This window comes from Cydia splendana, chromosome 4 (assembly GCF_910591565.1).
Source record: "Cydia splendana chromosome 4, ilCydSple1.2, whole genome shotgun sequence".
Lineage (NCBI taxonomy): Eukaryota > Metazoa > Arthropoda > Insecta > Lepidoptera > Tortricidae > Cydia > Cydia splendana.
The window spans coordinates 8,485,184-8,512,599 of NC_085963.1; the positions used below are offsets into that span (position 1 = coordinate 8,485,184).

Here is a 27,416-nt window from a genome sequence, read left to right on the forward strand (position 1 = left end):
TCACTGTTGATAGCTGACAGATCATATAAAAAAAACAACGGGTTGCACTCCGGGAGTGCTGACAGACGTGAAAACTCAATGACTAGTCCAAAATGTCTGCACCCATCCTCCTTTCTATTGAAAAACTTTAGTTCCGAAAATGCTGGCCAGTGAGCTTAAATTTGTAGCGTTGTTTAAAATTCGAATAGAAATTGTAAAGTTACCTTGCAGACCTCGCATTTAAATATATTTGGTCATGATATTTTGAGTTTTATTCACCAGTACTAGAGTTCACTTTTATTAGCGATTTCATCAAGATGTAGCTTTATTGAATTATATTGGAGTGATATAAAATTAGAATGTAACTGTGAGATCCTCGTATTTCAGCCCGTACAAGATTAAAACATTGAGCTTTATTGCTTAATATAAAAGTCCAGTTTTAAATAATTGACCTGATTATGATACGTTATGACTAAAGTTCTTTGGTGAATAACATTGTCCGTCACACATAACATAACGTCGCGCAAGCGCTCTGCGCCACCTACATGAAACAGCAGGCTCAGGCATACATTTTCGCCGTGCGGTAGAAAGAGAGGAGAGACGCCTTACGCGTTACGCCTTACGCTGTCTCGAGTTTATCATTTTTTCCCCAGCTCAAAAAGTACTCAGCGCCGCTAAAGAAGTTTTCAGTTCAAAAACTATCGATAATTAATCGCGCAGTTTTCCGAATATTTTCAAAATGGTGGAACCATGAGGGTTCGGGAGCTCTACAGCTCACAGAGGCGCTAGTATAAGATGTATCCGGTCTAAGACAAAGAGCTACGAATTTGACCGCTGATCGCTGATGTAGATGGCTCTGTGCGGTATGGCTCCGTGCTTTCATTTCATTTTCATTTCAACGTTCATCACAATCATCACGCAACTGAAAAGTGCCCTTAGAAGGCAACGAGTTTATTTTTAGCAGCCGTTCGTGTTGAAATTAGAGCATAACCTACCCTAAATTGGTTTTGCCTGTAAACGCTAATTTCTGATCGACCGATAATAGGCTGCGTGAAACGGAAACACCAACATTGTTGCGAAGCGTGTAGTGTGGCTCAAATCATAATAGAAGCGTATTGGATTGTTTATATTGTTTATTTATCACTTCATTTTCAGCTCTTTGTGTTATTCGTTTAAAAAAATGTTTATTTATAAATATCATTCGTATTCTTTTGAAATCGCAAGTGTTAGCATTTGAATTATGCGTAGGTAAAGCCTGACCAGGAATATATGAGGGTCAAACAGATCACTGTGTTATGTCTTTCCTGTAGACATACACAAGAGTTAAGGGCTATAAAGGTTAATTTTCTTATTTAACCCTTATCCACGTGAAAAGGTCCTCCTTTTATTTAGAGAACTATGATAAAATCATTGCTTACATGCCCACAAGCTGTTAACTATTGCCCACAGGAGAGAAAAATGTGCTGTTCGCGATAACACGCTAGTTTTCTCTCCTGTGGGCAATAGTTAACAGCTTGTGGGCAATGAGTAAGCAATGATTTTATCATAGTTCTCTAAATAAAAGGAGGACCTTTTCACGTGGATAAGGGTTAAATAAGAAAATTAACCTTTATAGCCCTTAACTCTTGTGTATGTCTACAGGAAAGACATAACACAGTGATCTGTTTGACCCATGATCATGCGCCTTTTTGCGTCAAACCAACGGTTAAACGTGCATACAATGAACAACGGATCGACTGTAATGTCACGAAAACCCTTCTTTACAAAATACTGCCATGTTACTTAAGGCGCTCTTATACTCGAGTTTTACGTTTTCAAGGGGGTGAAGCAGACGCGTGGTAGAACGGGCAGGCGGGCGCCCCGCGCGGCGCACCGCACCATTCCCGCGCAGCACGTCTACGTCCTTATTCTGACGACATCGGTATTCTGAATTGTCAGTTCCGGGATTTTTAGTTCGGCAATTAATATTGAATAAGATTTATTAGTAAATTCGAATTATGATGAGTACTTAATGGAATTAAAAACCGGACAAGTGCGAGTCGGACTCGCCCACCGAGCCCACCAAGGGTTCCGTACTTTTTAGTATTTGTTGTTATAGCGGCAACAGAAATACATCATCTGTGAAAATTTCAACTGTCTAGCTATCACGGTTCGTGAGATACAGCCTGGTGACAGACGGACGGACGAACGGACGGACAGCGGAGTCTTACTAATAGGGTTCCGTTTTACCCTTTGGGTGGGGAACCCTAAAAATGGTAGGTAAGACGGTGAGTGTACCTAAATAATTATTAATTATATACAATATGAGTGTATACTTGACAGATCATGTTTTTGTAAAAATCGATTTCGACTGGCAAAACATAATTATTATTTTTTTGCAACCGGGTTTTTTAACCTAATTAGACCCCGCTGAATCCGAAATTGCCGGTTGCTTGATCGAATTCTTGACTGGAAGTGAGATAGTTGATATTAAAGGTCCCTTTTTTTAGTTTTTCGTAAATAACTCTTAAACGGTGGCACATAGCAAAAAATTTTCTTAAACATAAGTAATCTGCATAAAATTGCCTACAAGAAAGATTTCGCACAATTTTTCGCTAGGATATTGATTCAAAGAGATATAAAGGCGGGAAAGTTAATTATAATCACTTTTTGAAGGTCTCTTTTTTTAGTTTTTCGTAAATAACTCGTAAACGGTGGCCAATATAAAAAAAAATGTTAAACGTTAATAATCGACACAACATTGTCAATAAAAAAAGATTTAGTACATTTTTAGCAGGGATCAATATTTAAAAAGATAATAAAGAGGGAAAGTTAATTATAATACATTCTAACTAAGGTTCCTTGTTTTTATTTTTTCGTTAATAATTTGAAAAGTATGACTCATAGCAAAAACAAATTTTACACAAATAATAAACATAACATTTCCTACAAGAAACATGTAGAACACTTTTCGCTAGGATCAATATTTAAAAAGACAAAGCATCCGGTAAGTCAATTATAATCAATTTTAAAGTCCCTTTTTAGTTTTTTGTAAATAACTCGTAAACGGTGTCCCATAGCAAAATAGGTTTTTATGAATAAATAATCTCCATAAAATTTTCTGCAAAAAACATCTGAAGACTTTTCTCTAGGATCAATATTTAAAACGATATTAAAGGAAGAAAGTTAATCACAATCAGTTCACAGGTCGCTTTTTTTTCGTAAATAACTCGTAAACGGTGCCCCCGTTGCAAAAAAATATTATACATAAATATTGAGCATAAAATTGTCCACAAAAAAGGTTTTGTACACTTTTTCGCTACGATCAATATTTAATGAGGTATTAAAGGGGGTAAGTTAATTATAATCAATTTACAGGTCCCTATTTTAAGTTTTTCGTAAATGACTCGTAAACGGTGATAGGTAAAAATAGGTTCTTAATGTTAATTAACCCCCCTTTGGCTAAAAAGTGGCCTCCATGTTTAAAATTCATTTGTTTACGTAAGATGTCCGTCTTTGGATCACGAATTTACATGTGTGTACTTTGGTACAACTTAATTGCTTAATTACTTTCAACTTAATTGGTCCAGTACTTTTGAAGAAAATGGGCTGTGACAGACGGACAGACATACAGACAGTCGCACGAGTGATCCTATAAGGGTTCCGTTTTTTCCTTTTGAGGTACGGGACCCAAAAAACTAAAAAAAGTGACATGTGAATTGATTGTAATGAACTTTCTTCCTTTAATATCGTTTTAAATATTGATCCTAGAGAAAAGTGTTCAGATGTTTTTTGCAGGAAATTTTATGTAGATTATTTATTCATAAAAACCTATTTTGCTATGGGACACCGATTACGAGTTATTTACAAAAATCTAAAAAGGGACTTTAAAATTGATTGTAATTAACTTACCGGCTGCTTTGTCTTTTTAAATATTGATCCTAGCGAAAAGTGTTCTACATGTTTCTTTTAGGAAATTTTATGTTTATTATTTATGTGTAAAATTTGTTTTTGCTATGAGTCATACTTTTCAAATTATTAACGAAAAAATAAAAACAAGGAACCTTAGAATTTATTATAATTAACTTTCTCTCTTTATTATCTTTTTAAATATTGATCCCTGCTAAAAATGTACTCAATCTTTTTTATTGAAAATTTTGTGTAGATTATTAATGCTTACAACATTTTTTTTATATTGGCCACCGTTTACGAGTTATTTACGAAAAACTAAAAAAAGGGACCTTAAATATCAAATATCTCACTTCCAGTCAAGAATTCGATCAAGCAACCGGCAAATTTGGATTCAGCGGGTTCTAATTAGGTTAAAAAACCCGGTTGCCAAAAAGTAATATGTTTTGCCAGTAGAAATCGATTTTTACAAAAATGTGACCAGTCTAAATTATTCAATTTGATTAATTTTATAGCCTTTTAAAATATGTTTACACAATTTATCAATCGTGACTGAATTCCGGATTGGTTAGATGGGTGTGTGCCTTTGCTGCCCAACTTGTTATAAAATGACAATATGACGGACGAATGTCTGAAATGTCACCGTATTTAAGAATTATTTTGCTTTTCTTCGTAAGTATGTTGAAAAACATTGTGTGTATAACATATTTGCATATTTATACTGTGGTTACCCATTTTATGAAACGTCCGCTAAACTAGCACAGGTCCGACGCTGACAGTGGTCACGGGCGTACTGGCGTGAGGAATAGGCGCAAGGTATTGCCGCGTAGGGTGTAATTTAGTACGCAAAATGTTGAATTTATCAAATGATGAATGAAAAAATTAACGTATCGATAAAAGGACAAGCAATAATGAAGATTTACTTAAAAGCTATCGACTGAAGTAAGTTTCATATACATTTTCGTCCTAGTACTTCTAACATAAGAAGATAAAGACAGTGTTAGGCATGTTTTCAACTTAAGATTCTATCGAGAAAATAATGAGCCGTCGTGTTTCTGACAAGCAATAACGTAGTTCAAGGACTGAAGTTATACATACTAAAAAATAATGCATGATATCCTTGTAAAAGTCTGTAAATATGGTGCCAAAAAAGTGCATTTTACTACACACCGCGCCTTAAAACGTGTTACAAAATATACAACTTTGACACTCGTCTATCATGTCTCGCACTAATTTAGTTCGCTTCGCTACGAACTCGAACTGGCTCAATTAGTAAAATCTTTGTATTCTTGTACGCCGGTTTTAGTGAGAGATGCCGTCAAAAATTGCGTTGGCAAGCGGCCAAAATGCAGTCGTTAAGAGAACATGCTATATACAACATGGGGGGTCATAGTGCTCTAGTCTAGACACATACATCTGTAACGACAAGTTTAAATTACCAATGGCCTGTTTTGTAAAAAAAAAGAAGATAAATAATATAACATGACAAAATATTGTCATTTGTTTGGCAAGTCATTGAGCCGCTCAAAATTATTATTTATGGCGACATTTATGATTTAGAAAACAAACGAATGCTTTTAGTCAGTGTGAAGCTTATGATTTATGTGTAAACGTTTAATATACGTCAAAATGACGCGATTTTCTTGCACACTTGAAATAATTAAGTACATATGTTGTTACATGTAAATAGTTTAGGTGTAAATAGTTTAGGCATTTGGGCCGATATAAGTACTTTGGTAGGTTTGAAGAGTCATTCTGGGAAGAATAAAACGAAACCCCAATTTTCTCCATTAAAACCGTATGAAATTTTCCGCTGTTTTATGAAAATACCTTACGTTCCGGTAACATACATATATTGCAAATCACATAATAGAGATCCCTATCTGCACTACTTTGAAAAAGAAACTCTTATCTTATTTTGTCAATCAAAAAAACAACGTGGTATCTATGTACGGGATGGGACGCATACAGAGTTACTGCCTTTCACTTTGAGTAGCAGTGTGAGATATGAGATTTTTGCAAAGCAGTGTCGCTATCCATCCCACCAAATTTTCTGACATAGGTTTTAAACATAGAAAATCTGACATAGGTAAATAAAAATCGATAACAAGTGAAAATTTGGATCATTTTGCCATATTTGGATTATTGGACATATATTATTTTATCTATAAATAGTTAAAATAATAACTATACTAATAGTTAGTAATAATAATCTCTTAAACGTATTTCAAAGCCATAGAGCTGTCTAGATGGAGTTTAAAGCCAAGTTTAAGCAGCCGTGTAAATTTAAGTAGGTAAGCTCATGAAATGCGGTTATTTCGTCGTACCAGACATGAATTTACAAATACCTAATGAGAACAGTTAACGGGAAACGGTATGCAAATTGCCAGCTGTCAGTAAATAACTTGCTGAAGGGGCTTTACATTAGCAATTTCAGGAAATCGCAACTATGGAAATACATGGTCAAATGTCGTGTTACATTTCAACGGTACTTAAACCGTTATTGTATTATGCTTTCCTTCTATGGATGGACAACTTTATGCAAATTAAATATAGGTACCTATGTAGGGTTGCCAGATGGTCGGGATTTGGCGAGATTCTCCCAATTTTTAGCACGTTGTTCCCGATTCCCGACAAAGTGAAAATTGTCCCGAAAAACGGGGTCACGTTATAAAACAATAATTTCAAGTTCCGAACTGTCGTCGAGCGAGCGAGCGACCCGCGTCGAGTTTTTTGTTTGTTCAAGATCTCAAAGAATTTATACTATTTTTATATAAAAACGTCTATGGGCAGAGCAGCTGACGTAGTGCCAATAATGTAAAATATCGTTGTTTTTAATACAATTACTTTAATTTGAATGTTTTTTTTTTCCCGATTTGACTTAAGTCCCAAAATCCTAAAAAAAATATATTTTTTCCCGATAATAGCGCCTTTCGATCTGGCAACCCTATACCTATGCGATGGTAAAAGATTACGGCGACCTTAAGGAAACAGTTGCTGTTAAATACGAGTATAGGTATAGCCGAGATTGGCATTGAAGATAGCCTATTCGGTAAATAAACGTGATGGCATTTTCACAATCTGGTCGCATTTAGGGGGTAGTTATTACATGAAACCTAATTTCAATTATTAAGTTTAGTTTGCGTACCTATAAAATATCCAAAACTAAAATTTTCTAACTTTTCTTTGGGTAAATACATTAATTATCTTTTTACTACTGACTTAAAGTTTCGTGAATTACGCACATCATTTTAACAAGATGACAAAAAAAGGCAATTTTGCTCTAGATTTTAAGTAAAAGTAATATATACCATGTCGCGGCCATATTTTAACTTGCGCAAAAACATCTGTAAGCTGAATTTTAATCACGATGCAATGCAGTAAGAATGTATACTACCATTGCACGAATCGTATTGGTTAACTGGTTATAGTTACGGCCTATAGTACATTTACGAGTAGAATACCTAATTTAAAGTACCTAAGATTTCAAATCAAGTAACTACTAGGTTAAATTTTGGGTAGAATGTTAACTACAATTGCTAAGTTTATTAAGTAACGAGGTCGCCGTCTCATATAAAGGAGATCGTCGATTTAGGGCCCAGAGTAAACCATCACGTATATGGTACAGACTATTACAGTAATTATATACGCATTTTATTACTGAATAAGATATAAGATTGGGTAAAAATGAAACGGGAATTAGAAATATATAATTAAAAGACATTATAATATTCATTTCCGTAAATCAATGTATTATATATTAACAAAAGCCTTGCCGTCGTCAACATCTTTATTGGCTTTTTCACTAAGGAGTTATAAAATCTCATTGCATTAAACTATAAGGTGGGTAGCCATAAGTCATAGTTGACATAAGTGCGTTTCGATACTATTCAAAATATTATTAGTGTCTTTCATTATTTATTTAATATATACCTACCTACTTTTAAATTCTAAATCGACTGTAAAAATGCCTAAAATAAGTAGTTAAGAAATATAGTAATTTGACTTTTTATTTAGTTACATAGTTTGGAGATTTAAACGAATTCAGAATACGACGATATCATGCTACTTTTATTTAACTAAACGCAACCATTTTTAACAATCTGTCAAATATTTTCAAGTAACGCCAACCTTAAATAAACCTTACTTCATTGAAAGAAGATTTAAAATGAATCTGTTCACTCTCCGTAGAAGTAACAATGAACTTCCGAATAAGATCAAAATATAACTTTTTATTGAACGCGGTTACGATTTCAGTTTCATTTACATGTCAGACTTTGTCTATTTTCTTTTAAAAAGTCAAAACACTTTTACAGAATAGTGTGAGTAGTATACGCTTTTGTATATAAAAGTTTTTCTTGTCATGTTCAAGTTTTTATTGCAGTATTTCTCAAAACTCCCGTTATATTTCGTGATTCTGTTTTTATCATCATGATCTAGCAATTATAACGATTAATTTCCTATATATATATTACATGTATACGTTCAATTTGCGAGTGGGCCCAAACGCCTAAGAAAATCGACGATCTCCTTTGAGTACATAAATTGACTAAAGCTTTTCGTGTCTAAAACCGACTTTGAGACTTGAGTCGTCATATCACTTAAACTGTCCTTCATTTTAATACATGTGAAATATCTGGTATTGATATACGCATAGGTGGCATCTGGTGCACATTGCTGATACTGGTGTGGCTATTTAACGTGTTACATTGAAAACATCTACAGTACGTTCACCATGGGATGTGAGCGTCGCGTGTTGATGCGCGTAGTGATAGTACGCGCCACCCCGTGGGATCTATTACGCGGTACTGGTGTAGCCTTATTTTAATATCTCTCGTGTGACGTCACATATTATGATGTATTACACAGGGCAGAGCTATATACAGTACACTCACCATTATCACCATGAAAGGTGACCCTGGCATCGCTGTACGCAGTGAGTGCTGGTGTAGCCATATCACGCGTTCCAGAGAGAAGACCGAAAGTGTACTCACGATGGGAGATGAGCCTCGCGTTGATGCGCAGTGATTGTTTGTGCTAATTATGTGGCTGCTGGCGCGTGCTGCTGGTGTTGGTGTATTCCATAGATAAACTTAGAGGAGCGCCGCTCGTTGATGCGATGCAGCGATGATTCGCGCCACCCCCGTGTGGTCTAGTGTGCGCTGCTGGTGCTAATGACCACAGGGCAGACTTAGAATGCACTCACCATAGGAGGAGAGCCGCGCGTTGATGTGTGCAGTGATGGTTCGCGTCACCCTCGTGTCGTCTAGTGTGCACCGTTGGCGCTGCAGACTACAGGGCAGCCCCAGAATGCACTCACCATGGGACGTGAGCCGCGCGTTGATGCGTGCAGTGATGGTTCGCGCCACCTCTGTGGCGTCTGGTGACCGCTGCTGGTGTTGCCGCAGGCGGTCGAACAGGCATTCTGCTGCCGCCTCGTCTGCCATGCGATGAGCTGGTCAATAATCAGACATTAGCCAATGTCAATTTCACAAATAATTGTAAATATATAATGGAATCAATGTGAGGTTCCGACAAAATGTTGTAAAAATAAATGGACTGGTACTTTATTAAATCTAAAAGACACTTTAGTACCTGATACACTAATCCTTGCTGGTATACCTATACAAATAATACCTACTCCATTTTATAGAACACAACTACAATACTTGTCATCAGCTATTCGAATTTGTCATTAATATTGTTTGTCATTTTAATGCATATTCTATTGTAATCGCCCTTGTTGTGTTATTCATTATTGATGGATTTGGCACCCCAGAGGGGACGTGGGACGGTTGCATTAATATGTTCGATAACTGGCCCAAACACCCACGCACGCTACTTTGGTTAAAGCAAACAATCCCGGCTTTATTATTAATTTTACAACTCAGATACCACATTATCAAAAAATTGCTACAACACAAGACAGTTCCAATAAAAGTGACTGATATATACCTAAGAACATACATCGACTCATAATCATAATCAATAAATCTGTAGCGATAGTACCTAAAAGATTAAATATCCTAGAATGGCAGTGTAAAATACCCATACCACGTAAAAATACAACAGTTGGTAACAGTTATTCAGACTCTACATTTCACGTAATTTTTACAATCCTGAATGTGTCTTTCAACTTGCAACTTCGTAAAGTCCATTTATCAATTTTATGTGTATTTATAATTTCAAATTACTTAAATACAAGGTACTACATATATATTTTTTATATTTTATATTACTAATCTCATCAGTGCCTTGTAGACCAGTGCCCTATCCCACAAAACTTTACAAGTGTACAATTCGACAAAATTGTTAAATTGTAAACAAAAAAATGTACCACAATAATTACAAATATGTATTCGTTACAAGTCTGCGGTATACAAATATATCATTTTTGTGAAAGCGTATCACAAAGAATAAAGGTATGTCACGACAGCTACATAATTGTAGAATTGTTGATTTGTAAATATACAAGTGAAAAATTGTAATGTTACAACTACAAATATGTAACAATTTATTTTGCTTCTTTAATGTTGAAGGTAGTTTCACTTTATACGCAATACGCAAGAATTACATTAATTATATTTATATAGTGATCTATCTAGGAGCATTTACATACCAACTGACATTACAGTGGATTTGCAAGCTAAACTGACCATTATAAACCTCATAAATGAAAACAAAAACATTCTCTTTGGTAAATTTAGTAATAAATTGACGCACACTGTGTAAATAAACAAATGGAAGGAGATAACGCAAAATTTAAATGATTTAGGAATAATGGAGAAATACTTAAGGGACACTATGTGGCAAAATTGGAAAAGGCGTACGATGGTATGCTCAATTTGAGTATATGCATTTTTTTATCGAGTACCTATGAGTATTTCATAAATTAAATTAAAGCTAAGTAAAATACCGTGTTTTTATTGAATTCCGTTAACTTCGGGGTATAGTTAAGTACGTTTATAAGAACTAAATGGCATAGTTAATTTAAAAAAAAAAAGATTTTTTTTGTTTTCTTTTTTGTTTTTTTTTGTTTAAAAAGTAATTAAATGTAGCATATAGCTTTGTTGTAACACGGGCATTACATTTAACTCAACCAAACAATTGAAATCTGTGGCATATCAATGTCATTTCGTACATCAATCGACCGAGATTGTACTTAAGTTTAGTAGCAAATGTATGAACTCATTCTAATCACTAATCAATATGTAAGCCGGCCCTAAGGCAAGTGTACACGCTTGTAGAGGCCTTATAGGAAAAAAATAAATTATGGATTATCTCCGAAATGGACTTAATTAGAACATCGGTGTCTTTGAGAAAGTTACTTGATTTAAGCTCAGGAATGCACCCTTGAAATTAACGGAAATCAAAAAAAACACGGTGTATATGTATATATGAAATTCATGACACCTAAGGATCACTATTACTGCTATTTGAACTAAATATTTCGTGGTAGGTATACATATATACAAAGGGTTGGAATCGCTAAATATGATAAAATATACTGCAATTACTAGTATTCGTACAGTAGCAACTGTAGCATGAGGGTGCGACACACGTTTAGAGAATTGTTAAATTGTAGGTACAATTCTACATATATGTATAATTATTACTACAATTTAATGTAGCACAAAACAATTGTCAGCTACAAATTTGTACATTTTCCGGAAAAGATATGTAGCGTATGTAAAGTTTTGTGATACAATAAATTGTAGACTTTTCGATACATTTTACATATTTGTAAGAATTTTCCACTACAAATTTGTTACTTGTATATTTTGTGGTACGCACATTTGAATTATTACAAACTTGTAACTTGACACTTGTAAAATTGTAATTGTAAGTTTTGTGGGATAAGCCACAGGAACTTAATGTAGACAATAATGTTTGTTATTGACTCTATCATCACTAAAGGGGCCCACTGATTAACAGTCCGCCGGACGGTATCGACCTGTCAGTTGTTCGGAACTGTCAAAATTTTGTTCTAACTAACAGGCCGATACCGTCCGGCAGACTGTTAATCAGTGGGCCCCTTAAGTCATGTGAACGAAGGAGCATTATAAATTTTGAGTAAAATATTAAATATTATTTAACGGATATTTTTAATATTCCATGTAATTGGAAACATACACTCTGTGAAAATAGTAAGTGTTGCCTATTACTATTAAGCTATTAAGTTAGCCACAGAAGTTACTAATGCTACTGAGGTGTTCAATATGGACTGACCATAACTTTATTGTGTCATTAGAGAATTAGAGCGTCACTTTGTACGCCTAATCCGCTTAACTACTTTTGCTGCTAATTGTGCAACCCGCTGACGGACAGACGAACAAACAAACGAACAACGAAGGCTTAGTAATAGAGTTCTTATTGTCACCCTTCGGGTAAGGGACCTTGAAATGATAAAAACCAGTAAACCAGTGAGTTAGCAGTCAAGTTACGTATAAATGGAATATCCAGAAATTGCTGCCATAGATTCATTCTTATTCATGTATTCAATATTATTTCGATGGCTTCATCATATGTAAATATTATGCGAATGTATGTTCCCAAGTTAACACAGTCGTTTACAGCTACAATTTGAATTGGATGTGTTGAATGGAGGATAATTTTTACATTTGTAATATTAACTAACGACACGTTGTTGCCAACATCCCAGTAAATCTAATGAAATGTGTAATAAATCTCTGCTGGCAGCTACAGAGGTTTGTATTGTTTTTAATGGGGCTTTCCACTGACCATGAAAGTGAAAAAAAAAGTAATTATATCTCAGGCAGATGGAGTAAATTGGAATAGAATTCTTTGGCGTGCTAGAGATTTGGCACTCTTTTACGTGATAAGTGTTTTTGAACATGACTGGTTATTTAATGTTTAACCTTGTGAATTTGAAAAGATTTGTATAATGATTTCATTAAATTAATGTTTTTAGTGGCGATAATTAATTATGAGTCATGACATGTAAATAAATAAAGAACTGCCTAAAACTGCAGGTTTTCTAGGCATTGTACATAGAAAACCATAAGTCTTTCATGAAACACAAAATTCAGCTGATACGGTGTGAATTCAGGTCAAACATACAACGTGCTTGCAGCTGCACTCGATTTCAGAGTATGGATTTAAAAACACGGAAGTGACACAATTTCAACAAAATTTCGTGGCACATACGTGGCGTGTGTTGTGTTGTCCTTTGCTTGACCAATGTCGTCTAATGGTAAACAAACAGTGTGTGTTGTGTAGCGACCGAGCGCGTGTGCACCCCGCGGCGGTCGCTGCGCTACTGAAGCGAACGCTGAAAGGAAAACCGAGCGGGGGCGGCCGCCGGGAAATATTTTCCTCTCGTTCATTAATTAAAGTCTCCATGTTTTGATATCAAAATTAGGATCAGTAGTGATAGATGACTTTTTAGTCTCATATGTGCCGCTTTAGTGTCACGGTATGAAATTAATATTGAAACAAAAATTGGGTCAAACTATGCCAATGCCATTATAATTTATAAAAGTGTTTATGATAAATAGTCTTGTGTTATCGAACTGTAGGAACGTATTGGTGAGGTTAAAATGATACAAAATAAAGATAGTAAATGGTGAGCATAGGAACATTAGGAACGCATAATGAATAAAACTAACAAATGCATAGGAACTCACGTTTTTTCTTGCTTTTTGTGCCGATGTCTTGCTGCGTGAAGTTTTGCGAGGATAAATCGACTGCTGTAAACAGAAAATCACCAATAAAATATGAAGATACAGGTGTTTTTCTTAGAGTGACTACTTATAGCTTGTAGAGGGTAGTCGTTTCTTTAATAATCGAAACCTGTCAAACGTCAAGTTTCCTTCCTTCCTTTCCTAGTCCTTTATTCATCTCTGCATTTATTTCGGTTGCATCCTCAGCTACAGTTTTGGACTGTTATGGCCTATGCTAATAATCTTATTCGTATAAAATATAGTTTTATTCTAAACATCCTTCAATTACCTAATACAATATGAAAAAGCTTAAAGTAGTAGGTACTTACAAGACATCTTTGATTCATTACAGCTATGCTTGTTGATTTCACGTACTGTTTTCCAATGGTACAACCATTTCAGATCTTGTAAAATAATTGCTTAATAAATGATTTCTTATTGAAAATTTTTGTCGTTTAAAAACATAACCTTTAATTTAAATGTCATACGCGCGGTTGACTTTTTAAAACTGTCATTTCGTATTCGACCAGTATTTATGAAGGTTTTATGACTTACTCTATATTATAGTTGGTCAAAACAATTTGTCAGTCAGTAAGAACCAGGAAAACTATACTCATCCTTTTCTTTTGGGTGCTAGTATGTACTAGTGTAAGACAAAGATAGTATGATTCTCTCTGTCTATGATTGAAATGAGACAGTCCTTTGACCAACATTATGCTCTCTGTTTATATTGCAAAGGAATCCTAGGATCAACAAATGTTGACGGTTTGGCTGGTCCAGGCCAAACTTTAAAATAGAAAACGATGTTGTATTGCTTTTACATTATTAATTGTTTGTCCTTTCCATATCTCGGGACCATGGGGTCCCGGATCTTTGGGAGGCATGCGTGGGGCCGAAGCCAACAGCGCAGAGGCCCTTTAAGACAGTTTACTCTAAAAGCAAGGGATACACATGGCGGATACCATCCCCGAGTGCACAATATGATACATCCGGAGATGGTCTCCGCCAGGTGCAAAGACTATTGCAGTGCAGCACTTTTGTGCTGCGATGTATGTATGTATAGATGCAGGTACCTATCCCAGCACGTTAAAAAATATCAAGGTACAACCGATATATAAAGGTAAGGGCGACCTTAACAGTTTAAAGAACTATCGACCCATTTCGCTAATACCACTATTTTCGAAGGTCTTCGAGCGAGTACTAAGTGAAAAATTAATGTCTCATTTTTACTCTAATAATTTATTAAACACTCAGCAGTATGCTTACCAACCCGGGAGATCAACCATCGACGCGGCACGCGACGTAGTGACCAGGGTGACCGGCCACCTCGATGCCGGGCTACAGGTGGCAGCCATATTCTGCGACTTGTCGCGCGCCTTTGAGCTGGTTAGTCACCCTCTCATTTTATCCAAACTAGATCACTATGGAATCACCGGCAGCTTCCTAAAAACGATAGCCTCCTTCCTAAAGGGCCGGAAACAACTAACTTCCGTACGCGGAGTACGATCTGATCTCCTGGAATTGGGGGACGCTGCTGTTCCGCAGGGATCCGTGATCGGTAATAACCTTTTTTCAATATTAATGAACGATTTTACAACCGCCACCGACGATGCGGAAATTGTGATGTTCGCCGATGACTGTTGTGTAATCGTAGCAGCTGAAAATCTAATTCTACTCAAAACTAAATTGGCCAAAGTAATGGATGAAGTAGCAAGGTGGTTCTCGGCCAACGGAATGATATTAAACGTTGAAAAAACTAACATACTCCGCTTCTGCTTGCGAGGTAACAGAGTGCACGATTTAAATATAAGTTGCAACGGCCAATACGTCCCTCAGGTTGACCAAGTGCGATACCTAGGCCTGATAATCGACTCCGGTCTAACGTGGAGTCCGCATATTGATCAGCTATGTGACCGCCTGTCATCCGCTTGCTTCGCCCTGGGCAGACTCCGCCCCAGTCTAAACATTAATAATATTAAGAAAGCTTATTACGGCTACTTTCATTCAATACTAGCATACGGAGTCGACCTATGGGGCGATGCTGCAGACCGACTAAGGCCATTCAAACTCCAAAAACGAGCAATTCGGTGCATATCTGGCGTCCCATGGGACCACCCAGCCCAGGAACTATTCAAACAAACAGGAATTCTTACCCTGCCGTGTCTATACATTTTCGAAGTGGCAAAATACGTAAGACGCAACATAACACTGTTTCCGACTCGTGGCAACGCCCGAGGTGCGAGTTCCAGGAGGCCTATTGAACTTAATCCACCTAAGACGCGTCTAGCCAAGTCTAGAAAGTGTATACATACGGTAGGACCTAAAGTATATAATAAAATCCAGCTGGAGTTGAAACAAACCACCAGCGACCTATGTTTCAATAAAAAACTTAAATCTAAACTGGCGTCTGACGCATACTACTCAATCGATGCCTTTTTCGAGACCTAACACTGTACCAAGTAGATAATACTATAATATAGGTACTTACACATTAATTTATCTAATAAACAACTACTAGTTCGCGGGCTCAGCCTTGCCTGTCCAACTATGTAAATAAATCTAATAATTAATTAATTATAAGACTTAGCATTAAGCATATATGTACCTGACATGTAAAATTATATTTTTATCAATAAAGAATTGAATTGAATTGAATGGGAACTAAGGTCATGGGCTATTGATATGCAAGTTGGATGGACTGGATAATGGGTTATGGGAGGAGACTAGCGGACACCTGCCGTGACAATCAGTCTCAAAATTGTGTAAGACAGGTGGTGACTCGCCTACTCATTTAGTGGGCCCTACAACGGCCGCACGCACAGTGCGACAATAGGGCAACACTTCGGAGCGGCTGTAAGGTTGTCGAGAGGTGAGTCTGCGGTAGCCAGATTCCGGTGATCCGTTCAGCAGGCCGCCGGCGTTATGACATTTTACACTTCCAACCTGGAGCATAGGTCCCGCTCTTGCGACTCCACTCTGGCCGGCCAATCAAGACAAGCACAGAGGCGAGGGCCAGATGACAGGGTCCTCTGGAGTAGGGGTCCGCGGTGTCGCCACTCACCGTCAGCTCGCCACAAGCTGCCCCCGCGGGACATTATTAATATTATTATAACAAAGTATTACCTTTTCTACTTAATTGCTTAACCAGCAACGTAATACAATAGGGAATATTACGCGAAACTCTGCGTAGGGGGCGCCACTACCACAATCAGTCACAACCTAAAGGTCTACCGCAAACGAGATAGTCGAAATTTCGTTATCTAACCTCTCTATTACTCTTGCATATTTGAGCGATAAAGAGACAGATAGCTTAGTTTTGATTTTTGCGTTTCCGGGTAGGCCCTTTGTAAACAAACCACCTTGATGTATCAATGTCTGTGAAAACTTGTCAAAAATATGGGTGCTAGCTTAAACTAATAACGCATAGACAGATAGTCCCCATACGGCTAACCTGCCAAAAGTGAAGCCGAAACACGATCGATGTGTGCGTGGGAGGCTCGTGTTTTACGCTCAGCAACACACACACATATACAAAAACGTGTTGCCAGTATATAGATATTTGCCTCAAAATGGGGGATTTAATAACATCCTTAACACTTGGTTATTAATAATTTGTGTGTAGATTTAAGGTTAAAATAAAAAAAAATTATACATTTTTACAATTTTTTATTTATAATGTGCATAAAATTACTACATAATTTGAAATAAAATAATGAAATATTGAGAAATATGTAATTTTTATATAATTATACAAGGAACTTCAATTAAGCGTATTCATTTTAGAATGTAAACGTCTTGTCCCATTTTGAGGAAAAAATATTCACTACACTGTCAACATTTTATAAGAAATGGCGGCTGGCGAAACATTGGATTTTTGTAGTTACGATTACGTAAAAATATCACATTAAACTCTATACTTACGCGTGAAATGTAATGTAAGTCGGTTTGTTTTTATAAATCTATGGGTGCTAGTGGTGCACTCTGATGGCAGAACATTGCAGTAATACCTCCTATTACAGATGTAGTGCATAATTATTATCGATCGTATTTTCACGGATACGTACGAACGTGTATTGCTATTTCAGTCAGTCTCGGTACAATTCTAGATCTGTGTGAAAAAACGCAAAGTCCTGATATGATTATCATTTTGTATAAGAAAGGTAAATATAAACAACTACCTTCAGCCCGCAAAATCGTCTGCTCTTGGAATGATGATGATATTGATAATGATTTATAAAAAACCATCCCTTTTCCTGGGTCTCAAAACTATCTCCATACCAAATTTCATCTAAATCGTTTCAGCGGCTTAAGCGTAAAGAGCAAGTGAAGAGGTAATAGACAGAGTTATTTTAGTTTTATATTATTAAGTAAGGATTCGCAATTCCTTTAAATTTAAGAAAAAAGGACCAATAAACCATACCCATTGAGTAATTTGTTTTTTATTTTATTTAATGGCTTTATTTCTTGGCTTTATTGCGTCGTCCAAGGGTTAATTAGCTCCACTTAGTCATAAAAATTGTGGCTTTTGGCCAGCGTTTCTTACTAGCGGGCAGAGACAAGAATAATTGGTCTATGTTGTAAGTTGGTTGTAAGTAAATATGACTGATCTCAATTAAGTGGCCACTTAAATACAGGGAGTTCAAAATGTGTCTACTAAAACTATCCGTTTACATAACTACTAACCCACGAAATTATAGTGGATAGCTATGGGTTTAATCTTTGAAGTAAAATATACATTTTTGTGACGACGGCTATTCCCTAAGTAAACCTCATTTAGTAACTATATAGCTAACGCCCAACCTGTAGTATTTATTCCAAGCATTCAGACGAGATCTGCATCGCTCAAATGTCATCTAGTGCGAATTGCGTGAGGCTAGTGCTATTTAGTTTAGAACGTTGTATGAGACTTAAAAATGTATGGGCGCTTAATACCATGCTGTTTGAAATGACTGCGGCTCAACCGCCCAGGAGTGTTGTCGAGCGCGGAAGAGGTGATTGCTCGACTCAACCAGTGTACGAACTCTCTTTGTTTACGCATTGCTTGTTACGAAACTCGATGTCACGTTAAACTTGGTTGCCTGAGAATCTGAATCGCCCGCGATTGAGAAGGTTGTGAGAATGCGGCCAGTATGTGCGCACACGCAAATGTCACCTGCGATCAGTATCGACACTGATCACGGGCACCATTAATACGGTTACGCAAATGGATCGATGATAATGACGATGCAAGTGAAGGTTAATATTTGGTAGCTTATGCTTCAATTCAACAAATGATCTTGTGAAGAATTAGGATTTTCTCACGACATTTTAGGTTGGTCTAGCTTCAATTTGTCTTTACGAGTAGGTATGTGGTTAAAGTGCACGCGGTCGAATGCTGATAGCGACCCTGCGGCACCCCATCTAAGGCGGAGTCGGCACTCATTGGTGGTTTTAGACGGTAGTCCTCCACTGGTTAGTCCATCATCCCCTCTGGTTCCCCCGGACCAGGTGGCATGCGTAAACGCATTTCCCCAACGTAAAAAAAATGGTATGTGGTTAAAGTATTATTTTTATTATAAAAGGATCTCAAATTGTAGTAAAAATGTTTTGACAACGGACTGAATCAGGGATATTGGGATGCAGATTTTTTGACATCCGCCGATGTGGATGCGGATGTCAAGATTAGGCACATAAAAACGTCAAATATTACGTTTTTTAAGTATGTTTTATTATAAAAAAACTAAAATTTTAGTATTTGAACAAGAATAAAGGTGCGTTATATTTAATAATCAGTAACTTGGCCGACTATTCTGGATCTAGACGATTTCGTTAAAGGTAAAATAACTATTTACCGAACTATATTAGGTAAAATGTAGGTATCGGGATGACAGATGCTACGAAACGTCACGTGACTATTTCCATAAGTTATTGTTTTCTATCAAAGTTTGTCATCTCAGGCACCTCAGCTCGGCCCCTCTTGCCTATTTCACCACAGTGTCAATTGACACCTGACACTGGCAATTTTCTGACCATTTCTGGGTCGATAAGTAACAACGGCACTTAGCGTCAATATTTACTTGTTGGGTCAGCAATGTACGGCGAATTGTCACTGTCGGGTGACAATTGCTACCGCGGTAAAATAGGAGCCGTCGTAGATAGATTTAGATAGACTTCGCTCATTGGTTCTGCAGCTTTTTTAACATAGTAAAATAAATATTAGGTACCTATGTCAAATTATAAGTCGATATAAAAAAGTAGCTAGAGTCAGTCCATGAAAAGTCTGCAGCGGATTTGATAGCCCACGCAGTGCACGTGTTATTTTAAACGTCAAACTTCTATGAAATTATGACGTATAAATGACACTTGCACTGCGTGGGCTATCAAATCCGCTGCAGACTTTTCTTGGTCTAACTCTAACTGTATTTAAAACTACCTACTCATTCATTTTTTACTCCCTGGCCTAACTAGTTGCTCTTCTTGCCTTGTTGCTTACTTTAAGTAATTAGTTTTAAGTTTAGGTAGCTACTTTTACCTTTTGACATGTACCTAATATTTATTTTGTACAAATCAACAATGATTTTATTATTGCCAGACTATCAATAACACGCAAAGATGTAGGTATATTTCAAGCGAAAACGCAATAAAAGCTGGACCTCATAAATTCAGTAAGGTTCCTGCAATTTTTCGTAGCTCTAAGCTAGTCCACTGGAGGCCCATCTAGTTACTTTCTTTGTAACGTAAAGGCGGGGTGTCAGGTACTCAGTATATAAGGACTCGTCACAAGATTTGCTCGCGTATTACTGTGTGACGCCTCTCTAGTGTCTCCGAAATGAAGGTACGGAAGCCTTGGTAGGACCGGTCGAATACAGTGTGACTAGTGATTCACGGTGGCTGTTTAATATGATCTGTTCAATCAGTGGTACTTGGTGTGATATGATGAAATATCATGAAATTGACAATGTGTTTTTATTAATCTTTTATTTACGTTTACATATTACGTATTATAAAGATTGTTGACTAGGGCTCAATTCGATTTATTTTAATGACAGTGTGTGACATGGAGCTTATATGCTCGTTTTTTAAAGTCTAATGTAAAAGAAACATGTCAGATCTTCTGATATTTCGTCCTTGAAGAAGATTGGCGATATCACGCTCTGATAATATTAAATATGTAGTAACTCATATGTGAAAAAAACTTTATTGAAAATATTTTATTTCAGTAAGACAATAAAAAGACAAATAAATGACTTGTGAACTAAATATACGTATGAATAAAACTAAATTAATAGTATTGAAAAAGGAAATAACAATTAACATACCTAATTAAATAACTAAACAATAAAACTTAAACTCATAAGTATTCATTCATTTGAAATATATATTTACTTCTTTTTTCATTTGAAATAACTTTGTTATGATATTAATTATATTATCATAAAATTGAACCACTCCCATTAACGTACATCTCCCTATAAAATAAAATAAAATCACAATGTGTTAAAGTCAGTTTTTGCATGTAAATAGGTCCTAGGTGTAACGGTGATATGCGCGTTGCTGGGAGCGGCAGCGGCGGGTGCGGCGCTGCCGGTCGCTTCAACCCTCTTCAAGACCATCATACCAGCTCAAACTAAATCCTTTGGATATTCTACTACGCAATACATCAATGCTGTAAGTTATCAATGAACTAAGGTTTTATTTTTCTAATGCCCCCCGGCATTAGAAAAATAAAACCTCACCAACGGGAAACGCCGGGAAACGCCGTTGATTATCGCGATAATCCCAGTGTGGCCGCATGAAAAGTGTCAATTATCGCGGCGTTTCCCGTTAGTGTGGCCCCGGCATAAGGAATTGGTAATTCTAATTTGACAATGAGGGGGATTAAAAGATAACTGTTAGATCTCGCAGTCGCAGTCTGTGCAGTCGCTTAATAGGTTGCCAAAAGTGGAAATCCGGCTTTTTAGAATACATACAGGAAAGCACTTCTTAAGACGAGGAGGAGCCATTCGATAGATTTAGTCTTTTCATGATCAATTAATTATGCAAATAAGGTGTTACAACATATGTGATAGGTACTTACAGATTTCTAGTAATCTAGGAAGTCGAGTGTGCTTGACCTGGTTGTAATAGCCACTAGGTTGGATAAACACTAGGTATAAAATATACTAGTGGCTCTGTGAGCTGTAGACCTCGCGAGCAGAGCTTAAAACTGAATAAATGTATGGTTCCGTTGTTTAGAAGAATTTAGAGAATCTAATTTGACCATAAAAACTTAACTATTGTTAAACTAAAACACCAATCATCATCAAATAAAGGATTTAATACAATAAAACAGACATAACTTGGGAAGCTTGACCTACGACGCCGCCATTGCGGCGATGCTCATCTGTCAGTCCTTGCCGCGGTATAGTGAGGTGACCTTTTCTAATACCGATTGTTAGGCTTCACACGCGAAAGATCATTATCGGTTATCACTATCAATTGCTTACAAAATCCGGGAATTTGTTTAGATATGCGACCTGTAGAGTAGAACATATGGACATACGAAACAATTTTTGGCTAACAGGCCAATTCAAACTTACACTGATATCAGAAAGACATCTAACTGATGTCATTTAGTTATCGTGCATTTCACTCGTTCTTGTCCGTATATGTATTGGCGCAAGCGAGACGCACGATGACTACTAAATAACATGATAAAAATATCATCCCGATGTCAATGTACGGTCGATGCCCCTTAAGTATCCACGTCGCCATACTAACATATAGAAAAGTGGATAGAGTTAGACCAAGAAAAGTCTGCAGAGATTTTGACAGCACACGCAGTGCCAATGTTATTTGTGCCAGTGTCAAAATCTCTGCAGACTTTTCTCGGTCGAGTGTGGCCCATAATTTCCGAAAAACATTTTTTCTTCGACGCAATTACTCCGTTCTCATATTTTGCGTTGCCCATAATTTCCCGAAATCATTCATTCTCGGTAGCAATTTTATTACTCCGTTCCCATATTTTCCCAATGGTTTTCTTCCGCAATCGCCTATTTTTAATATTTTTAAATTAATCTTTTCCGTATAGTTTTTGTTCTTTTAAATATCTAGGATAATATTTTCTTGTTACTGTATGTTAATAGTGTAGTAATTATATTTGTTTCTTGTAGGTATTTCACATACAACAAATATCAAAAACACTAAAATTAAAACATAATCTAAAAAACTACAAGTAAAAAACCAAACGCTGTCAGCCAATAACTCTAACCTACCTATATCTGGGAGCAGATTCGTTTTTAGGGTCATCAAAAAAAAAAAACCCTAACCTACCTATCTCTGGGAGCACTTTCGTTTTTAGGGCCATCAAAAAAAAATAACCCTAACCTACCTATCTCTGGGAGCAGTTTCGTTTTTAGGGTCATCAAAAAAAATAACCCTAACCTACCTATTTGAAAAAAACCTGGTTATTTTTACCACTAGCATTAAAAAAAAGAGAAAATATGGAGATAGAGAATATTTAGTTAGTGAAAAAAAAGCCTACTGGTTATTTTAACTACTGGGATCAAAAAGAAAAGGGAATAAATTGAGAAAGGGAAAATTTAGTTTATGAAAAAATGTCCACGAAAAATTAAATAAAGCGAAGAAATTCCACTGGGAAAAAATGAGAACGGAGTAATTGCGTCGAAGAAAAAATTATTTGCGGAAATTATGGGCCATTTTAGCGAGGCGATCCAAATTAAAAGGCTCTAGGATAATGTTAGTTAGACTTTGAGCCCGGGAAAGCGCAACGTACGAGCAACCTACAGCTAGTTCCCTGATCCCAAGGTCGACCACTACCCTAGGCAATGTTAACCCCTGCGATTTATGGATGGTGACCACCCATGCTAAGGGGCTGTCCATAAATTACGTCATCTATTTTTGACGATTTTTGACCCCCCCCCCCTAAAATCATCCAAAAATCATGCTTCATGTGACCCTGTTTCCTCCTACGTCATGCTACCATCATCCGACGTCCAGACCCCCGCCCCCTAATTTGAAATGACGTAATTTATGAATAGCCCCTAACGTAAGTGGAAATTGACTCCTGGAACAGCCATGCCCTTGAATTTAAACCGCTAAAAAAATGTTCAAACAAAAACTCAAACGAATACGCTTACCTCGCGCTTCGCGCTCGCTTGATCAATCAGCAATACGATGTTTAAGTGCAAAAAATAAATAAAAAAAGTTGCATTTACTGGGGTTCGAACCGGGTACCTATCCCATATCCTTGCTTGTAAGCGTCTTTCCAACTGCGCTATGATAGCATTGATAGCATTTAGATGAGCTGACGAAATTTGGTTACTTATTCTCGAGTAAGAATTTAAATATCTAATCTAAAGAGAATAAAGTGTATAGGGGACGTGCATGAACTATAGGGGGCAGCACAGGAGCCGTCAGATCTTTGGCGCGAAGCGTAGATGTGTAGTTTATGATTCCGATGTAGCCCACGAGATGGCAGAACCTACTATGCACAAGGAAACGTACTTACGAGAACGGTAGATGGTAGCACTTGCTTTGGAAATATACATGTGCACATATGTTTCCGATTCAGGCCACAAGATGACAGGCCCTCCAACGCGCACGGTCCCTATAGTGGGCGTGCGTGAACTATAGAGAGTAGCATAGGAGCCGTCAGATTTTTGGCGTGAGGCGTAAATGTGACGTTTATGCTTCCGATGTAGCCCACAAGATGACAGAACCTACTATGCATAAGGAAACGTACCTACAAGAACGGTAGATGGTAGAACTTGTTTTGGCAATGTACATGTTTCCGATTCAGGCCACAAGATGGCAGACCCTCCAACGCGCACGGTCCCTATATGTAGTCTAGGGTTATTGTCATACTAAATTTTATAGTCACAGTAAATTTACTGCCATCTTTCGATACAGGATTAAAATGAAAATGAAAAAAAAATATGAAAAAAATGTATATATGTATGGATAAATGTTTTTTTTTTATTTTTAGAACGCCATATGATTTTGACCCATGTTCTTTTACTGATATGAGTAAAAATTGTTAAATATAAAATGGTGTCGCCATCTAGACGAGCATAGGCCAAAGGTATGACGCCGTATATTCAGAAATCAAATTTTCTTTAAAGCGCAAAAAGCCATCATCTCTTGCAAAAAATAAACGAATACGCTTAGCCCGCGCTTGATTTAAATACGATTTTTTTCATTTTTTCAAAATAAAAAAATAAAATAAAAAACAACAATTGATACGAAATTTAAGTATAAAAAAATACAAAAAGTTAAGTAGCAGCATACAATTACTGGGGATGGAACCAGGGACCTCCCTATGCAAACAAAAAAAGCGAACGTTTGCAAAATGCGCCATGATAGTTGTTACTAAAGCTGACGAAATTTAGCTACTCATTCTCAAGTAAAAACTAAATATCAAAATACCGCCGAAACCAGCGATACAAATTTTCTGAATTTTTGGCCATTTAATCTATAAACATACATCAAAAAGAAAAAACTCTTATGATATCGATACGACTATTTGTTTAGGCGACAGGTATCACGACTCCGCCATTTTTAAAAATTTCCATAAACCGGATTGACAAAAATATTTTATTTAGTCATAGAATCTGGTCAAAAAATTTCATGAGAATCGGTTAAGAATTGCGACCTGTAGAGGAGAACATCCGGAAATACAAAACTAAATATCTAAATACCGCCTAAACCAGCAATAATTTTTTTCTGCATTTTTTGCTATTAACTCTGTAAACATGTCTCAAAAAGAAAAAACTCTTATGATATCGATACGACTATTTGTTTAGGCGCCAGGTATCACCACCATTACTCCGCCATTTTTAAAAATTTCCAAAAACCGGATTGACAAAAAAATTTTATTTAGTCATAAAATTCGGTCACAAAATTTCACGAGAATTGGTTAAGAATTGCGACCTGTAGAGGAGAACATCCGGACATACGAAAGCAAAATGCCCGAGTCAAAACGTAGACCTTCGCTTCGCTTCGGTCAATAATAATATAATTTTGTATTAATTATCAAATAAATATAAAGAGAAGAGACAGAAACAAAGACGAATCTAATTATATGTACATTGATTAAAATCGCTTCAGCAGTCTTGCAGTTATGATTGAACGCATGAACTGACATTCGTTAGTTTATGAACTAGCCTTAAGTGCAGTGCTGTATCTGTTGGACCCTGATCGGATTTTTATAAATTTAGTTATTAGATATTTTGTATCAAACTCCTGTCTTTGTCAATTTTATTTTGTTTTTGTCAACAGTTGCCGACCTCGTACCGCGTCCTGCGTCCGCAAATAACATACCAGTTGCCTCAATTCAGCTCTGTTGCTCCCCAATACACTCATTACGCGATCCCCGGTGGCTCAACGTACTTCTCTTCCTTTGCATCCTTTCCGTTTTACCCTGGAGTAGCTTCTATCGCTCCAGTTGCTTCCATTCCCACAGTAGTAGCAGCACCCAGCTACCCGAGCCTGCAGCCAGTAGCTCCTGCTTTTCCAACGCAGCCTGAGACTACTCCCATCTTCCCTACACAGCAACCAACACCCACAACCCCGGGTCAGCAGACCGGAGATTCTGACACAGCCGTCGTAGATTCAGTAGATTTCCCAAACCAGGATCAACAAAAGGACAATAAACCTTCCGCACCCCAGTTTCCCCCTGCTAGCAGTTTTCCGAGCTACCCTCAAACTTTACAAGATTTCCCGGCGATACCCCAGGTCCCCCAAGGATCAGAACAACCTTCATTACCACAAATCCCTCAGGGATCTGAAGGACCTTCTTTCCCACAAAACCCACAGGGTTCTGAGCAGGGACCTTCATTCCCCCAAATCCCTCAGTTCCCTCAAGAATCTGAGCAGGGACCTTCATTCCCCCAAATCCCTCAGTTCCCTCAAGGATCTGAGCAGGGACCATCATTTCCCCAAATCCCTCAATTTCCTCAAGGTTCTGAACAGGGACCTTCATTCCCCCAAATACCCCAATTCCCTCAGGGATCAGCTGGCCAGCCATCATTCCCCCAAATACCTCAATTCCCGCAGGGATCTGGCCAGCCATCATTCCCACAAATTCCGCAATTCCCTCAAGAGGGCTCTGAACAGGGACCTTCATTCCCACAAATTCCTCAATTCCCACAAGGTTCTGCGCCAGGTTTTCCCCAATTCCCGCCTTTCACCCCGTCACCAGCTCCTTCGCCTTCGCCACCGGCTACTTTCCCTGGCGTTGACAATACAGACAAAGGCTTGAACGATGAAGACACGATATCTGTTGAATCCGCGTAAGTTTAAGGTATAATTATTTTGTAAATAAAAAACGATATTCACCAAAAAACATTTTCCTTATAATTTATATCCCATATCTACAGAAATGGCATCATGTTTTAACTCACACATTAATAAATAAATAGGTATGAAAGCCTTTACCCAATATTTGCCATCTTCTTTCATTCATAACCATATCCATGTCACATCTCGTGTAGGCTTTCAGTTGTCGTACACATATGGCCTGATGCTATTTACGTAAGAGTGATGATAGATTAAGCTCAAGTAAAGTGACTTATCGTAAGGTAAATGTAGGTAGGCGTTTAACCATATCATACTTTTATGACGCATTGTTATAAAAAGGCGTGGGACTTTAAATGTCAGTGCTGTATTATATTACGGTAAGCAGTTCCTTGAATTCACTATGGTAAAAATAACATGTATTAATGTCATCACGTAAAATGGTAATTAGACCCGCATTATCATGAAACAAAAGGTAAGGTGGGATAAAACTAACTGTATGGGGACTCCATACAAGTGATAGTCTTACCCCCCCTTTCCTTGCTTATTTATATATTCCGGTCGTGCTAATACATAGTTGTCTGTCTTTTA

General features: G+C 37.1%; 2 protein-coding genes across 2 annotated transcripts in view; one reads left to right on the forward strand and one right to left on the reverse strand.

Annotated features, from left to right (window-relative positions):
* Positions 1-14,029, reverse strand: part of LOC134789842 (cytosolic carboxypeptidase 1-like) — a 106,153-nt gene extending 92,124 nt beyond the window's left edge. The window contains exons 1-3 of the mRNA XM_063760508.1: positions 13,880-14,029; positions 13,515-13,577; positions 9,188-9,322 (exon numbers count right to left, since the gene is read on the reverse strand). Of these exons, the coding sequence (XP_063616578.1) occupies positions 9,188-9,322; positions 13,515-13,577; positions 13,880-13,886 (205 nt within the window). The 5' untranslated portion in view covers positions 13,887-14,029. The remainder of the gene's footprint in view (positions 1-9,187; positions 9,323-13,514; positions 13,578-13,879) is intronic.
* Positions 14,030-20,282: 6,253 nt separating this feature from the next.
* LOC134789830 (uncharacterized) lies at positions 20,283-26,874 on the forward strand. Its single transcript, XM_063760489.1, has 3 exons — positions 20,283-20,364; positions 21,054-21,197; positions 25,809-26,874. Exons 1-3 carry the CDS (start codon positions 20,359-20,361, stop codon positions 26,823-26,825), a joined length of 1,167 nt encoding a protein of 388 aa, XP_063616559.1. The 5' UTR covers positions 20,283-20,358; the 3' UTR covers positions 26,826-26,874.
* The last annotated feature ends 542 nt before the right edge of the window (positions 26,875-27,416 follow it).